Here is an 18,383-nt window from a genome sequence, read left to right as displayed (position 1 = left end):
CTGTGTTCAAGATGGATGGACATGTACCATATGTTAACCTGTCAATCATTCATATTTGACATAGAGTGGAATAAAGTAAAGAGTGAAGGGGCCTCAATCTGGATTGGGCATCTGCAACACTACCATAATTTAATAATAATCACAAAATACAGGCCCAATCTCTTTAAAGACAGACAGCTGGACTTAAGTTGACACCACCAGCTAGGACACTTAACATGCAAAATGACCCTGGATGAGAACTGAATTTAATGGGCATAAGCTCACAGCTTAGGTGACGTTAGTAATAATGGGACAAATCTGCCCCTGTTTCAGGGATCATAATGCGTCCCCTGTTGAAGGAACTGATGTGGGTTTGCCTGTGGAGATAGGATTTGGGGAAGTTCTGTCTGTTGTAGTGCAGAGGGTCTTGGGGGCTAGGCCAGAGGACCAATAACTGCCTGGATCCTTGGGTTCTGTGGCTTATGTGAGGGGTGTGCAAAGGGCACACCCACCTGTTTGAATAAATAGACTGACCCAGCTGAAGAAGCTGCACAGCCTCTCTGTAGCCTGGGAAAGAGGAGGGGCAGGTAGGGAAATATTCTCCTGCGTCTTCCCAGTGCCTAGCCCCGCTGCTGAGGCTGTCAAGGTGCTGACATAAGGATTTGGCCTCAATTTTTTTTTTTTCCACTGCATGAAGCACAGACCAAATTGGGGTCCTGGAATATAAAAACCAGCGCTCTGTGCAAATATTGCAATTTCTACAGTGTATTCCCTTTTTTAATATAAAAATATACATGTTTGGAAAACTAAGTAAACATATAGTTCTGCTTTCGTGGTTCCATGTTCGGAATGGTTTTGTTAGTCTTGTAATATAATGAAAAGACCCCTTATTTACTTTTGCTGTGATAAGGATATGGAAGAACTGTTGTTCTCCTATTGCTAAAAGACAGCTAAGTCTGTCACAACAAGAGGTGAAAAATAGAAAGAATATGAGCAACCTAATATAACAACCTAAGAAAATGAGAGCTCCACATTAATGCTTCAAAGATTCACATCCCAGTTTTCCTCTTTTCACATTTTTCACATGGTGCCATGTTCCTAGAACTCTAAACACCTCTTCCCACACCGATTGATACTTTAGATTTACCGGTTTCAGAGGAACAGCCGTGTTAGTCTGTATTCGCAAAAAGAAAAGGAGTACTTGTGGCACCTTAGAGACTAACCAATTTATTTGAGCATGAGCTTTCGTGAGCCACAGCTCACTTCATCAGATGTGTACCGTGGAAACTGCAGCAGACTTTATATACACACAGAGAATATGAAACAATACCTCCTCCCACCCCACTGTCCTGCTGGTAATAGCTTATCTAAATTGATCAACAGGTGGGCCATTTCCAGCACAAATCCAGGTTTTCTCACCCTCCACCCCCCCACACAAATTCACTCTCCTGCTGGTGCTAGCCCATCCAAAGTGACAACTCTTTACATAATCAAGTCGGGCTATTTCCTGCATAGATCCAGGTTTTCTCACTTCCCCCCCACCCCCAACACACACAAATCTCAGGCATTGGCACCCTGACAGCAGGATTGTCTGGCTATGTAGACTCCCTCCTCAGGCCCTACGCTACCAGCACTCCCAGCTACCTTCGAGACACCACTGACTTCCTGAGGAAACTTCAATCCATCGGTGATCTTCCTGATAACACCATCCTGGCTACTATGGATGTAGAAGCCCTCTACACCAACATTCCACACAAAGATGGACTACAGGCCGTCAGGAACACTATCCCCGATAATGTCACGGCTAACCTGGTGGCTGAACTTTGTGACTTTGTCCTTACCTATAACTATTTCACATTTGGGGACAATGTATACCTTCAGATCAGCGGCACTGCTATGGGTACCCGCATGGCCCCACAGTATGCCAACATTTTTATGGCTGATTTAGAACAACGCTTCCTCAGCTCTCGTCCCCTAAAGCCCCTACTCTACTTGCGCTATATTGATGACATCTTCATCATCTGGACCCATGGAAAAGAAGCCCTTGAGGAATTCCACCATGATTTCAACAATTTCCATCCCACCACCAACCTCAGCCTGGTCCAGTCCACACAAGAGATCCACTTCCTGGACACTACAGTGATAATAAACAATGGCCACATAAACACCACCCTATACCGGAAACCTACTGACCGCTATTCCTACCTGCATGCCTCCAGCTTTCACCCTGACCACACCACACGATCCATCGTCTACAGCCAAGCTCTGCGATACAACCGCATTTGCTCCAACCCCTCAGACAGAGACAAACACCTACAAGATCTCTGTCAAGCTTTCTTACAACTACAATACCCACCTGCAGAAGTAAAGAAACAGATTGATAGAGCCAGAAGAGTTCCCAGAAGTTACCTACTACAGGACAGGCCTAACAAAGAAAATAACAGAACGCCACTAGCGGTCACCTTCAGCCCCCAACTAAAACCCCTCCAACGCATTATTAAGGATCTACAACCTATCCTAAAGGATGACCCAACACTCTCACAAGTCTTGGGAGACAGGCCAGTCCTTGCCTACAGACAGCCCCGCAACCTGAAGCAAATACTCACCAACAACCACATACCACACAACAGAACCACTAACCCAGGAACTTATCCTTGCAACAAAGCCCGTTGCCAATTGTGCCCACATATCTATTCAGGGGACACCATCACAGGGCCTAAGAACATCAGCCACACTATCAGAGGCTCGTTCACCTGCACATCCACCAATGTGATATATGCCATCATGTGCCAGCAATGCCCCTCTGCCATGTACATTGGTCAAACTGGACAGTCTCTACGTAAAAGAATAAATGGACACAAATCAGATGTCAAGAATTATAACATTCATAAACCAGTCGGAGAACACTTCAATCTCTCTGGTCACGCAATCACAGACATGAAGGTCGCTATCTTAAAACAAAAAAACTTCAAATCCAGACTCCAGCGAGAAACTGCTGAATTGGAATTCATTTGCAAATTGGATACTATTAATTTAGGCTTAAATAGAGACTGGGAGTGGCTAAGTCATTATGCAAGGTAGCCTGTTTCCTCTTGTTTTTTCCTACCCCCCCTCCCCCAGATGTTCTGGTTTAACTTGGATTTAAACTTGGAGAGTGGTCAGTTTAGATGAGCTATTACCAGCAGGAGAGTGAGTTTGTGTGTGTATGGGGGTGGGGGGGGGGGATGTGAGAAAACCTGGATCTATGCAGGAAATAGCCCGACTTGATTATGTAAAGAGTTGTCACTTTGGATGGGCTAGCACCAGCAGGAGAGTGAATTTGTGTGGGGGGGTGGAGGGTGAGAAAACCTGGATTTGTGCTGGAAATGGCCCACCTGTTGATCACTTTAGATAAGCTATTACCAGCAGGACAGTGGGGTGGGAGGAGGTATTGTTTCATATTCTCTGTGTGTATATAAAGTCTGCTGCAGTTTCCACGGTACACATCTGATGAAGTGAGCTGTGGCTCACGAAAGCTCATGCTCAAATAAATTGGTTAGTCTCTAAGGTGCCACAAGTACTCCTTTTCTTTTTTTAGATTTACAAATACTGACAAGAACACAGAAACAGCTTGTTTATGAGCCTGAGAGTTGAATGGAGCGACAGACTTGGATTCCCAATATTTTTCATTCATCTCTGACAACTTTTTAATATAGATTGAATAGTTTTCTGAAGTTACTTTACTTAAATCGCTAGTCTGAATGATGTGATTTTTTTATTTGGGTATTATAGTAAAGTACAATGTCTGGGAAGGTCACTGCTCTCTACTGATTACTACTACAGAGTTGGTACTGCATAGAATATTGTTTCTTTATTTGGGGACCTGTCCTGTTATCGAAATTATTCCATCTGGTGCAATGATATTTTTCCATTCAAAAACTTATTTTTCCACCAAAGTACAATGTCATGATTAAAAAAAAAAAAAGCCTGCGTTTCAAAGCAGCCCAGAGGATCAGTGTCTGAAAGGGTAATCATAATTAAATAATTGTTTTCCAGGAAGTTAGATTTAGGTCTGATCTACACTACCACTTAAGTCAATGTAACTTACATCACTCGGGTTGTGAAAATGACACCCATTGCATTGGCATAAGTTCCATCCACTTAAAGCGCTGTTCACACCATGTCGGCTATGTCGACAGGAAAGCATCTCCCACTGACGTAGCTTCCGCCTCTGCCGGAGGTGGAGTAATTATGCCAATTGAAGAATACTCTACCGTCGGCATAGCATGTCTTCACCAGCCGCACTACAGCGGTGCAGCTGTGCCCATGTAGTTCGGTAGTGTAGACATACCCTTAGTTGCTGGTAAAGGCATGTTATCAAGTGAAAACTTTTTTAACATTTTAAAGGAAAGGCTTTGCATAAAAAAGCAATTCCTGGATTTACGGCTCTAGTTTCCCCGGCCTTCTTCCCTGTCAAATCCTCAAATTGCTGCTGCTGTCAGGCTGCCACTGGTGCTCTGCTTCAGATTATTTTCAACATCAGTTCATGACTTTCGGTTCCTGTGAGTTGCAAATTAATCCTTTGGTGTCTGTTTACATGTCCTGTACATCCAGGCTCTCCTGGGCATTTATGTAGCTATCAGAGCAGACTATTCCAGTTGTTGTAAAGGTTGGCTGTGTCTTAGTTTTGAAAACACCGTTTCTTAAGGATTTATTATCTTCTTTGTCTATGTGTAACTTTGGATAGATAATCCAAAAATGTCATACGTTTGTATTCATCATAACTTAAGATTCCAGTCTTCCACTTAAACTAAATTAAACAATAAAATATCTATTGCATTTTTTCCAGAATACATTCTAAAAAATAAACTCTGAACAAAAGCAGAAAATGACCAGGTTCCTTTGAATGGATTTACAACGTAATTCATGACCCGTTAATGCTGTTCTCTGAGTTACAGTCCATATAATTTCCTGTTTGTGCCCTTTATGGGTCATTTTTCGGTTGTGTATAACAGCAGTCTGAGTGGCATTTGGCTTTTTTTTTTATGCGTAGAAAGGTTAAATGCAAGCTCTGAGAATTCTTTAAGAAACAAATAGTTTCTACATAAAACCACAATTTCTGCTCAAATTGATACAATCACAATTTAAAACACTTTTTAGGAGACCCTTAAATTCCCAAAATATAAACTGAAAATGAGATTAGACACTGATAAACCAGAATCTCTAATAATCCCCCAAATAGGGAAGAAAATTATGTAACCTACAAAACCTTCCAATCTGTGTGTGTTTATTGCTGAAACAAAATCTATTCTACAGGGCATATATTGCAGTGGAATGGAGAGCAGGACTGTATCCACTGTTCTGTACTGCTGTGGATGTTACTTGGAAAGCTGTTAGACATCATTTAAATCCGTTCCACTTGCCATCCTGGAAGCAGAGCCTTATATGTAGAGTTCATAAGCTGTCCTATTATGGGAAACCAACTTGTTTTGAGGGAAGCATAGTTATTTGCTTCTGCGCAGGTCCTGGAATTTGAAACATCTCGGGGCCTCCACAGAACTTTGGCATTAGTTATTATGTCGGCTCACTGGAAGTCAGGATCGCTTATTTTCCCCCCTACAGGCTCCAGATCTTAGAAGCAGTTATTTTTACACCAAAACTAAAGAGTATACTGAAGAGGTTTGTTTTTTTTAAAGTTGGTGTGGCTTCTTGGGACATAATCATCATTATCCAGACACAAGCAAAACTCTGCAAAAATTATTGGAGCAGTAAAGTTGAAACATACTTTGCCAAGAAATATTTTGTTGTTGTTTTGCCTTGAGATTTCATTTCTGCTCACATGCTTTGGTATGAGGAAGTGGAAGACTGTTGTAAGTATGAACAGACTGAAATACTTTTTCACTATACTCACTTTGACGTAATCTGCTAATGCTGCACAGCATGCTAACAGCATGCATTTTTCAATGTTTACTTTCCAACTATGAAAAAGCAGAGTAATGGGAAAAAAGGAGTAGTCTTGTATGTTTAACTTTTTTGTAAAAAATAAAAAACTATAAACTCTTTATATTGAAAGAAGTATTCCAAAAATTCAATACCGCTCTCATGGAAATAAAAATAAATACATTTCTTTCCAGAGTTTCACTACTTAATACGATTTTTTGAAGGAAACAGACCAGTATCAGAAAAAAAGCTTTTTCATTATTGTTTTAATAATCTGGCACCACATCAGAGAACTAATCAGTTGCTTTGAACTTTAATGGCATAAACTGTTTCACTGCCCTAAATTAACATATACAGTGTGAGATCTCCTCTCATTATTATTAAAGTAGCTGATCACAACTAACTGAGGGGGTGGAGGTGCCAGCTTTACTCAAAGTGAGCAGCAGCTGAGCTGTGTTCTGCTTTTTTCTAGTAGGAGCAGAGAACCGGCACCTTTTCTGTCAGGTTTGTTTATTCATTTAAAGGCTGTCCTTTCACTTGAACAAAAAGAGGAAATTAAAAAGGATGATGAGTAAAAGAATGAAAGGTGGTTTAAAGGGGAAAAAATGTACAAGAAATAAGTGAAGTGCCATTGTTAGAAATCTGGTCAGACCTATTTTGCAGTTCTCACTTCTTCTGTGTGGTATACCTTCTGAGCTCTGCCCTCACCTCAGACCCACGCCTGAACCGTTACCAGAACTCTCCTGCTTTTGTCTTGCCAGTTTGAAGTGATTCCATTGCCTATACTGAACCATACAGTTGCTTCTCACTTAAGTCTGATGAAGTTTCTCAAATGTAGTGTTAGACTTTTATCATGTTTGACAGGAAAGATAGCTTAAAATTCAATTCAATTTTTGACATTTATGACAAGTGAGGGTCTTTTTGTGCACTGCTTTTGTTGAAGGCTAAGTCTGGTTCTGCTTCTTGGCAATAAATAACATTCTTGGCTTTAAATAGATAGCTGTGTCTTTTGAGACACTTGGACAAGGGTAGATCCAGTATTACATCTAGTGCTGTAGGGAAAATCCTGCATTGGCAGGTGCTGGACCGGATTGTAAGGTCCTGAGACAGAAACTTTGTCTCTTCTATTTATGTGTAAAGCACCTAAATGTATTCAGGGAACTCTATCAGAAATAAAATAATAATGACCTTCGTCAACCTCTGTACATCAGATATAGGGCAGATTGCCCTATATCCATGAAACAACATATAGAATGGTATTCGTGGGAGGGGGCATCTCTGTGGGGAACCCATTGTGGAGTTCACCTCCAATTATCCCTTCAAGGTGGCAGGGCTGCATGGGACAGCTGTGTGGAAGAGATAATACAGCTCCACCCACTGTTATTTTTTATGTCTAAGCTCTGTTGGGGAGGAGAGGGGACAATGTACATCCCCCGTATCCCATGCACTCCCCTCCCCAGGCTGCTGAGTTCCTGTCAGCTCCACAATATGGACCTCCTGCTTAGGAGGAGATGGAGATTTGTGTGGCTGGTCTCCTCTCTGTGAATATGGGGATACACTTTCACCCCAAGAATGCAGTAAATGAAAGAGACACAAATCTGGAGGTTGTGCCACTTTCGAAAAATACGAATAAGAGACTGGAGGTTTTTTTTATCAGGTGGAGCGTTCATGTCAGAAGCCATTGAAAAAGTCATGTGCTTACTTGTCCCACAGAGCTACCCAGGGGTATCTCCCCTTCTAAGTACTGGGATAAACTGGTAGCCTCAGATACGCGGCTGTGTGGTATCTGCTGAGAACCGGAGACGTTTAAAGTACCATGTCTCTGTGGTCCTGTCACTTTGTATTTGCCCCTTTAACAGGGCTAGAGGTTTTTTCTTAACTTTGACTTCTTTTTAGGATTTTGTCGAGGCCCTTTTTTGTTATATTCAAGTAAAAAGAAAAGACGTCCACAGTATATTACAGTTGTTACAAAGTGTGTCCAACATAATGTTCCTAAATTTCTTATGCTCTTCCATTGCACTGAACAAATCATTCGTCTCTTTGAATCCCTTCACTGGTGTCCGCACTCTTTATACACCAGGTAGCAAGCTTTTTGTCCTAACTCTCAGTGCTGTAACAAACTTGCACATAGCTTTGCTCTCTTCTTTCTCTTTCCCTCTTTCCTTTCTCTTTTTAAAAAGCTCCTCCCTTATCACATCTTTCTTACTCTTCTCTTTTCTCCTCTTTCCATTTGGAGCTCTCTCTCCCTTCTCCTGCACCAGATGGCTTCTGTCTTCCTCCTGAGATCCCTCCTTTAGACACTTTTCTTTGAAATCTTTCCAGAGTGACCTTTGCAAAGTCTCCAGTATTCCTTCCCCATCTTGAGCTTGTTACTGTCACCTTGGGTATTCTTTGTCTGATTGTTTTGTCTGTGTTTGAACTATATTGAAACCTCCTTGGGACAGGGACTGTCTCTCCTTATACATCTGTACAGTGTTAAGCACTCTGTCAGTGATCTATAAATAATAACAAAGTGATGGAGAAAATCAGGTATAACAGACTTATTTTTTTTAAAAAAATAAGCTTAGATTACTTTAACCTTCATTTTAGAATCCTCCATCTCTCAGGGACATTAATACCAATCACTATATACCTTTCTATACCAGAACAGGCCCAATTCTTTTCTCAGTCATACACATGCAATCACATTGAAAGCAGTGGGGCCAGATTTTGCCTACAGTTACATCCATGAAACTTCCTTCGCTTCATGGATTTGGACAAGTATAACTGAACATAATCTAATATTATAATGAATTCTCAGTACAATATTTGATATTGTACATGTGTCATAAGGAGCAACTCCTGCCCTTACCTTTATGATCACAAGGAGCTACCCTTGCAGAGGAATTAGTGTACAAAAGGGGATTTGGTGTGGTAGGTGGCAGGTCAGAGCAGGGTATATTGGACTTGAGGAAAGAACAGAGGATCTTCTCTCTCTCGCTCTCTCTTACTCACTCCTCTGCCCATTCTCCTCACCCATGCAGCTGTGGGGAAGGATGCCTCCCCAGTTGTCCTGTACATCTGTACTCAGGTTTTGGGCCAGGCTCAGGATTTTGCCCTAAACGATCAAAATAGTGAATAATAGTTCCCTGACTCTTAAGATGCCCTGGTTTCTATGTAATTCGGAGAAGGGTAGGGGTTGCCCTAATTTATAACAGGCTGTAGTTCCTTAAGGGCCATTAGCCAGGTGAGGATTACTGTAGGTGAGTGGAGCTCAGGCAGCACAAAAGGGAATGAAACTGATGGGGCTGAGAATTTGGCCCATTATTTTTGGTGTAAAGGTATGATTACGTTACTGACTGAGTCAAATATGTAGGATTATTTCATGAGGTAGAATTGTAAAGGTACAATATTTATGAAGGAGATTAACCCCAGACCAACAGCATTAGTATCAAGAGTAAAATCATTTGAGATTCAGAATTATCCAAAGAGACTCCACATTTATAAATGGTTGTCACTGGGAGCAGGATTAGGTTTGTACATTTGTTATCAGTGATTACCAGATAAACAAACTCAGCTTGAATTCTACCAATAAATGGATTGCAAACCAAGGATCTGTGATTTGAAAAGGTTGACTTGTTGGGTTTTTTTACAGTGCTTTTTCAATTAAATGGCACCCCAAAGTCTAATAGTCATATAGAAGGATAACCACTGTGCTGTGTTGTAGTTAACCACGGAAAAAGACTTCTCAGTAAATTTAGCATAACTTCATATCATCACAGAGTTATTCAGAAGACTCCACTTGTGGTAATGCTGTATCAATGTTAGAGTAAGCAGAACAGCACCAAGAATTTTAAGCAGCCTTACCTTAGTGAAGAGTGTGCTTAGTGGAGAGGAAAAAAAAAAGGTTAGCAGACTGTGGTGTTTAATAACTGCTTGCCAGCTGGGCTATACTAGAGAACATATTCATTAACCTTCGAGGAAAAACACATGGAACAGAGGAGATGGGAAATACTTATGGCTTTCATTCTGTCGTCAAGTATTAGTTTCAAGTGCTTTTAAAGCCCAGTGTTCCAAGATACTTGCCACATGTGTAACAAATAACAAAATTCTTAACCACATGTTTGGAAGGAAAGAGCTGGCGTTGAAGGAGGAGTTAATCAAAATCTCTCTTGCTTTGATAGAAGAGCCATTTTAATATATTGAATAGCTTTTAGAGCATTATGATTACAAAATTTGGGATCTTTTTCAGTCCCTTCTATTTCTGATTATTTGCTACAGAAATAATAAGTCTCTCTTCAGCTCATACATATCACTTGTGTCAGGCCATTTCTGCCTGAGGGAAGAACAGATTATTTCAAACAGTAATGCAAGATGCTACATAGGTCTATCTATTGTTGTAGGAAAAAAGGGGATATTATTTGGTAAACAGTATATGTTTCTGTATCCTGTAATGCAAATGCACAGGAAGACCGAATTAAGGTTGGACATGCAAGCTTAATTTTGATTGCTTAACTGAACATTTTTTAGTTTTTGCTCCTAAAGGGTCTCATCTTCAGCTGATGTAAATCAGCATAATTTCTTTGACAGCAGAGGATATGGACTGTAAGAGGTTGGAGTGGGGAGAGGGTGTTAAGAGGGATTGTGTTAGTTTGTGCTTGATTTTAATTTTTTTAAAAAAATCAAAATGGGAACAAAGCTAAAAAATAACTCCATGCTTATATATTTCAAAGCTCTGCTGTACATAAACAGGGTCTACATTGTTTTTGATACATGAAGTCTTGCCCACCCTGCTTTTGTTGAAAGGCTGTATGGATGACCGGAGAACTACTGGGACAATGAACCACATGAAACTAAAAGATTGCCGTACTGTATGAGTGAGATGAGAAGGCAATTCAAAACTTTATATGTTTGTCTTAGCTATTTGACTCCAAGTTCTGACAAACAATTGGGAGAAAAGATCTCTTTACCAATAAGTAAAACACTGTACTCTTCCAGCTGAGAGATGAGAAAGATCTCATTCCAATCCTCTAGCCCTCCAATAATCATCTACTAAAAACAGCAAAGAGATATTCCTAATATAAAAACCTAAAAAGAAGGGGGGGGGGGAGAAGAGAGAAAAAGAAAAGAAAACCTTTGCCTTCAATAAGCAGAGATGTTATGTCCCCCCATCCCTGAGATTGGTTTGTCATGCTTTAGTTTATGAAATGTAAAAAATGTTATTATTATTTGTGGGGAAAAAAACAGTGACTGATTTCACATTTGACCTTGAATACACAGTAAACCACTGAGGTGCCTCAGTGTCTGGTTGCATAGTCATGTGCCAAATTCTAAGATAGTTGTTTTGGTGTGTGTTTGTTTGGGAGTTTAAAGACATTATCCATGTAAGAGACTCTTCAGCTTTCAGACAGTTTAGGGAATTGAAAGAATTTAAGGGTTATTGGAATTTTGACATTTCGGCCTTTTATTCTGAAAGATACTTTGATTTAAATGTTGGAGATCTCAGTTAATGGAGGCGTTGCTGCTATTTCAGATATACAGAGTATGCAGTTTGAAGGAAAGCCAAATCACAATGAGAAGGAATAATGATGACCTTGGTTTATTTTTTACTCAGTACATTCAGGTTTTGATTGAATTCTGAACAAGGCAACAGTTTTCTTTCCCAGAAAGCACTGCTGTAATCCTTGAAGGCTTGTGTTCTGTTATCAAAGCAGCTGGTTCATATTGGAGCATTTTCTTGTGAAGGTCGTGGGCTGCTGTGTGGGAAAAAAAAAAAAACATTTCCTTATTGGACCCAACCAAGTACCATCTTTTTATGAGAAAATTTCTGCACTGAGACCTATTACCCTTTTCAACCGGCTAGCATGCTACTGATGATATATAGAAAAGCTTTGCAGAGAGCTACAGAATTCTTCCCTCCACACACACACTTCGATATTTCTCTTGATTGTGTTTGTTATCTCTTTCAATAGAAAAAAAAGATTTATTTTCAAATGGTCCTCACTGAATTTCCTTTGTAAACAAAGTTCATTTCTGAAAGGTGGGGACGGGGGAGCATGGGAACAAAGAAATTAAGTCTCTGATTCTGTTATTAACAAAGACAATATTAGAGTTATGTAGTTGGAATGCTTTCTGTTTTATAGCCTAATTATTGAAGACTCTTAAGGAAACCTGTAAATAAGCTGACTTTAAAAAGCCAGGTAAAATTCTCTGCTGGTATAAATGGGTGAATCTCCATTTAGGTAAATAGACCCAGAAGTAGAATAGGAGAAGTGTTTCAGGTCAGGAGGCAAGTGTATTGGCAAAGCTGTGGGGAGAAGCCTGTGCAACCCTTGTTCACATATTGCGACACCGTTAGACCTTCCAAATTAACTAAGACATTAGTAACACAAAATTAACTACTAGATTTAAAAAAAATCGGTTTTCCTGAGTGGCCATGAAGTGGTATCTGGAATATCACAGTTGTTCCTTTAGTTGGAATGGAAAGTACTGTGATACGACAAATACTTCTCTGTAGTAACAGTGGGTAAACATTGAGCTTTTTATGTTCTGGACACCTATACAATCTCTCAGTAATGTTCTTCAAAATATATTTTTCTCCTAGAATTGTGTGAAATGCTGGGAACAAAATCCACTCTGTTTCCAGTTTCATTAAGGACGTAAATCTCAGCCCATGGACACAAGAAAGTTCATCCATATTTTGACCACAGATCCAAACTCCTTCATAGTCATGTGGCCTTCTTAACAACTCAAAACCTTCCCCAGAGTCTGTCTACATTTTACCTGTTGTGTCTTCTGTAGAGGTTCTAAAAGCCTTTTATCTAATTTTCCATTCAGCTGAAAAGCCTGTTTCACACAATAAGTCCTTTAGAGGATGAGAAGGTAGGTTTGCACTTACCCTATCAAGGTTTCCATTTATACCATGAAGAACAATCTTTTTGTGAGCACATGTACCGTCTATCCCTAAAGTTGAACAGCACTAAGGGAGGGAAAGATTCATCAATTTAAAAGTGAAGCAGGGTCCTCCTTTACACCAAAAAGGCTGATGTGAGAGTAAACCAACTAGCATTCTCATGGCAACAGATGGACAGACTGGTTGAAAACCTCTGGGACTGCAGAATATGTCAACAGGTAAGGCGCTCTCATAATTGGGTAATCAAATGGGTAAATTTGATGCTGTCAAATTTACCTGCAGGTTGATTAGAACTGGTCTATTAAACATATTCAGCAAAAGAGGAGCTCAGAGGGTGCTAACCTTCTTTGAATTGAAACTACTGCAATGAGTTCCTCAAAGCCTTGTGAACTCACACATTTAAAGTATGCATAGCCATATTAATTCCACTTCCCATTTTGTATGTTTCCTTTGTGGCAACAGTTCTACAGCCAGATCATTCTCTCTGTTTTCTGATGGGTTTAGGCCCAAGTTTGTTAGCAACCCCAAACATTATTAATGTGTTATATTGGATCTAGAAAAGAGCAACATTGATTTGTCATTCATTCTGACACCATTTTATCCTCATTTTTATTCTTAAACTATGGTTTCCTTCCTCATTAAGTGCTGTTAAGCTATGGTTCCTATGCGTGAGAGGTCAAAATAGCTAAATACTTCAGTGCTACTGTTAATTTTGGACCAAGAGTGCAAGAACACATCCTTTTACAGTAGACTGTAGAGGAAAAATAATTTCTGAAACATTTTGCAAGAGTGATTCCCTCCCAGACCCCACATGAATAACAGGTAAAAACTGGAAGGTATAAGGGACAATGGAATTAAATTTAACATTGTGAAATGTATCATGAATATTAGGAACTATTACTTATAGTGAAACACATTAGACTGTGTCTTAATGGAAAAGTCCTATAAACCTTGCAGAACTTTACTGTAAATGTTTTGGATCATATATTAATTTCATACAAAGTGGCATTCCTACAGTAGAATTCTATGGGATTGTTCAAGACGCCTACAGTGAGGATATCAATTTGAATTAAACTATGATGTTCTTCAGTCATTTCTGTTACAGTTCAATGCAAAACTATTAGTTTAATACCTACCAAATCCTATAAGACTTTCATATAAGGAGAAAATAGTCCTCCAGGTGTAGTAGTAGCAGTAACCCCATTTGCCTGACTGATTTAAAGCTGAAGTGGAGGATTTAGGCTAAGTAAGGAACATTCCTGCACTGGCAGAGGGATGAGCTAGATGATCTAATAGATTTTTCCATCACTAATTTCTGATGCTCTGAATAGCCGTGCTTTGCTATTTTAAACAGGAAGTACCGGCAGTCCTTGGACTTGCAACACAATTGGTTCCTGAAAATTGTGTCGTAAGTCAAAACGTTGTAACTCAGAACTGCAATAGACTCCATTGCAGGACTGAGCATCATAAAGTCAAAATCCATTGTCGTAAGTCGAATGAGGGTGTCCATTCCAAAACGTCTTGAAGTCGAGGACTGCCTGTACCCTTATATTTAGTTCAATGATTTATCTCTCTCTGTCTCTCTGCTGCTGCTGTTAAGAAATTACTGACTGAAAACATGCTATGTGCTAAAAAGGCTTTAATAAGCATTAACCTTTTAGGATCCTCAAGATGAATATAGTGATCTTTAGGATTCTAAATCAAGGGACAGGATCAGAGTTAACTCAGCACTGAAGATGTGTGAATAAGGGATGCTTGGTTTTCTCAAATTGCAACAAAATAGAAAAAACAGTTTTGGGTAGAATGAGACACTATTGTGACAAAATTGAAATGTTTTGATCACTTTTAAATGTTTTTGATTTCAAAGTAAAATTAAAGGAAATTTGAAAATGAAAAGTCATTCTGAAGGAAAAAATTGAAACATTTCATTTTTTAAAATTATTTTGGATTTTTATTTTTTATGCAATTCAGTAAAACTAACTCAAATTCACAAAACAATTGAGTGATGCCAAAACAGCATTTTTTGCCAAAATGAAGTTTCAGCCGAAAAAGGTAACCCAGCTGTACTCAGCACCTGTCTACCCCATCCCTTCCCACGGACACCATTGTCACCTGTCTCCCTTCTCTTCAGCCCTCTTGTTGAATTATTGCTCTGTCTTTTAGATAAGCCCCTCCCTTCTCCAAACAATAGGGCTGTTTACTTTCCACATTATCCCAGGGCTTCAGTCTGGAGCCATTTCAATTAGACAACTAAAGAGTTGTCACTTTGGATGGGCTAGCACCAGCAGGAGAGTGAATTTGTGTGGGGGGGTGGAGGGTGAGAAAACCTGGATTTGTGCTGGAAATGGCCCACCTGATGATCACTTTAGATAAGCTATTACCAGCAGGACAGTGGGGTGGGAGGAGGTATTGTTTCATATTCTCTGTGTATATATAAAGTCTGCTACAGTTTCCACGGTATGCATCTGATGAAGTGAGCTGTAGCTCACGAAAGCTCATGCTCAAATAAATTGGTTAGTCTCTAAGGTGCCTCAAGTACTCCTTTTCTTTTTGCGAATACAGACTAACACGGCTGTTACTCTGAAACCTTCAATTAGACTGCCACTGCTGCTGCACTGAATCAATTGCCTCCTGCTGGCTTTGCTGTGATGTGGGAAAATGAAAAGTAAAACAGAATGGATAAGGAGGACCCAGCCTTTCCTACACTGGCCACATATCTTTCTTTTCCTGTTACCCACTTACCCCCACCCCAGACAACTGGCCTGGCCTGAAGGTGTAAAACATCTTAAGACAATCCAGTCTCCTAAGAGTTAATGTTAGGTAGTTCTCTCAGCCAGAGTTTGTGTTCAGTGGGCAGTACTGATTTCTGGCCCCAGGTTGGGAGTTCCCAGCGCTGTTCTGGCTGACGCAAAATGCTTGCAGGGACTGCGTGCCAGAGAATAATCTGTTACAGCCCATTAAAAGGTGAAATTTGTGCTCTTGTCTGCAGTAGTTCTGCTCTGTTGGCCAGAGTAGAAGTGGGAGGTGGGGACACATCTTGGCTACCTTTGAGATGTCTCATGTGGCTCTTGGTTGTGAGGGATGAGGTATTAATTCAGAAACAGAGCCAAATGGCTTTCAGATACTTTGGCTACGTTATTTTTGTTCTCATAGCTACTGGCCCAACTGCAAATATGAAAGAAAAATATTTTTTTTATGCTTTTATGGGTTCATTACAAATTAATAAACAAACTGAAAATCAATTGAACTGCTCTCTAAGGCTAACTGTTTTAAATTTTTACTAACTAAGAATTAGAATGTACAAGGATCAAATCAAGGTTACAATTGGAATTAAGTCAGTAAATCACTGAATAAACAATAATATTGAATTGTGTCACTAGATAATCATGTTATTAAATAGATACAGCCAATAATGAAACCATGAGATTAATGTCGCACATACAGTTCATACAAATACTAACCCCAGGAAAGTAAGGCAGTGGTCATTTTATCTCTCAACCTTTGAAGAGGTATTTATACTCCTCCGAAGTTCCATGTACCTAGTGACTACACAGTTAGATCCCTTCCCAGTCTAATTTCCCTACTTTTGATATAGACCAGTCAGCAATTTTTGCTTCCTCTCTATAGAGTAGAATGGTTCCACTGACATTTTTTATAACCTAGGGGACACAGTGTGATTTAAGGTGGGATTCTCTTAGAAGTTGGGCTAGGAATGATTAATGGTGCCTTTCTAATATTAATTTCTACACACATAGAGTCATTGAAATACTCACATGTGCTCTCTCATTCACACCTCAAAAAATGTTGTGGAGAAATAATAATTGGAGGTGAATGTCCCCACACAGTAACAAAAATGAGAAAAAGGTTGCTTCAGGGACAGAGAGGGGAAAAAAGTTCACTCTTCAGCTTGCATAAGCTTCAGAGACAGATGGGTATGAGAGTCAGGACTGGAATTCAGGGGGTAGGTGGTGGTGTCTCTGATGGGTACCTCATGCCAGTAGCTCTCTCTGGGCATTTGGCTGGTCAGACTCTCCTTTTTCCATAGGACCAACATTGGAAAGTAGCAGTCTCAGCTTTTCTTGGTTTCGTGGTGGCCCAAGGAGAACACATCATCTTCCACATTTACCTTAACATTTCAGGTTGTGATTCTAGCTTGTTCTATCTATGGCACCTCCTTAATGGTCTTCCAAGCAAATCAGGGCATCACTTGTCTTGGACTCCAGTAGCATGGTGCAGTCCTTGTCAAGATTGGACAAGCTTAAACCTTGGTCAGTTTGAAAAATCCCTTTCAATTGGAAGTTATTTTATAATATCTGTCATTACAACTGCAAGCAGTGTGTGTTCCAGAAATGGCTCACACTTTGTTAGGCCTTGACATGTTCCTCGATGTGACATATAGCCCAAAGAATTATCATTGTTTCTCACCTACATGTACTGCTTACACATCCTTTCACCATTTCTTAAAATACACTTCAAGGCCTCTTTACAACTCTCTATTGCCCGTTTACTAACAAGGAATTGGAAAACTAACTGTTTGGGGCTTAACTGGGTGAAAGGTTGCCTTGCTCTCAGCAATAAGGGTTAGAGACAAAGCTGCCTTAGGTCATGTTACTATAATTCCCATTTAAGCTAAAGAAAATTAAGTTTATATCAGGCCCCATTCACATGGGCGTATGCTCATCACATGGTGCATAACACCCTCGGTTTTTGAATGGCATAAACATTAAAACCATGGCTCCCTGCATATGTGATCCTTCAGAGCTAGCCGCAAAGTAAGACATGGGATGTGTGCATGTTTTGAATGCTCTACCCTTTTAAAAATCACATTCTTTGGAAACCCTATCTAGGCCTATCTAATGAAATTAACATTTAGTCTAAAATATTACTTATAGGTTAAAATCAATTCATTATTTCAAGCTGTTGTGAAAGGTAAGGTGCACTAAAGCTAGTACAGTATCAGTAAATATAGTTTGGCATTGCTTAAAAGATACAAGTAACCAAGCTATTTTGGGTGCTATTAGTAAATTGATTTCTCTGAAATCTGTAGTTCTTCCAAGAAATATGGATATTATATCAGAGTTAGAGGCAACTTAATCATAATAATATAAAAATGTATGTAACCCTTGAAAGACCTTGAATTTAATATTTGTATGAACATGTTGTGCTTTCTGTTCTGTTTGGAATAAAAAAGGATGAGATTAAAAATGCTACCAAACAGAAACATTCCCAAAATGGTCTCATATTTTTCTACATTGCAACTAAAACTGATGTTATTGTCCAATACAGAGATGACACCTTACTTACATAGCAGAAATACATTTGACTTTGCTGTTCTAATTTTTCATATGCTGGTAAATCCTGTTTGTTAGATCCTAATATTGGATTTGATTTGGTTTGTCTGTGATATTTTCTTTATCTTTTCTTACATAAAATAATTTCAGCAAATTTCCTGTTCTGATTCTTATAAAGAAGAAAGCAGAAAAGCAGCAAATGCAATAGGTACAATAGCTCTTTCAACTGTATAATTATTTTTCTTCCTGCCAAAATTTCCCTGCACCAAATAACTTTATTACTTTAACTTTTAACCACCCAT

At 39.5% G+C, this 18,383-nt stretch overlaps 1 protein-coding gene across 11 annotated transcripts in view; it reads left to right on the top strand.

The window, feature by feature from the left end:
- DMD (dystrophin) overlaps nt 1–18,383 on the top strand; it is a 2,122,534-nt gene that overhangs the window by 254,554 nt on the left and 1,849,597 nt on the right. The window contains exon 1 of one of the 11 annotated variants that reach the window (XM_075132096.1): nt 5,531–5,828. The exons of the other annotated variants lie outside the window; for them this stretch is intronic. Within the exon in view, the coding sequence (XP_074988197.1) occupies nt 5,798–5,828 (31 nt within the window). The 5' untranslated portion in view covers nt 5,531–5,797. Of the gene's footprint in view, nt 1–5,530; nt 5,829–18,383 lie in introns of those variants that run through there. 11 annotated transcript variants of the gene reach the window in all.

This window comes from Caretta caretta, chromosome 1 (assembly GCF_965140235.1).
Source record: "Caretta caretta isolate rCarCar2 chromosome 1, rCarCar1.hap1, whole genome shotgun sequence".
Taxonomy (NCBI): domain Eukaryota; kingdom Metazoa; phylum Chordata; order Testudines; family Cheloniidae; genus Caretta; species Caretta caretta.
The sequence above is the reverse complement of the archived record's forward strand: the minus strand, read 5'-3'. Positions and strand labels throughout refer to the sequence as shown.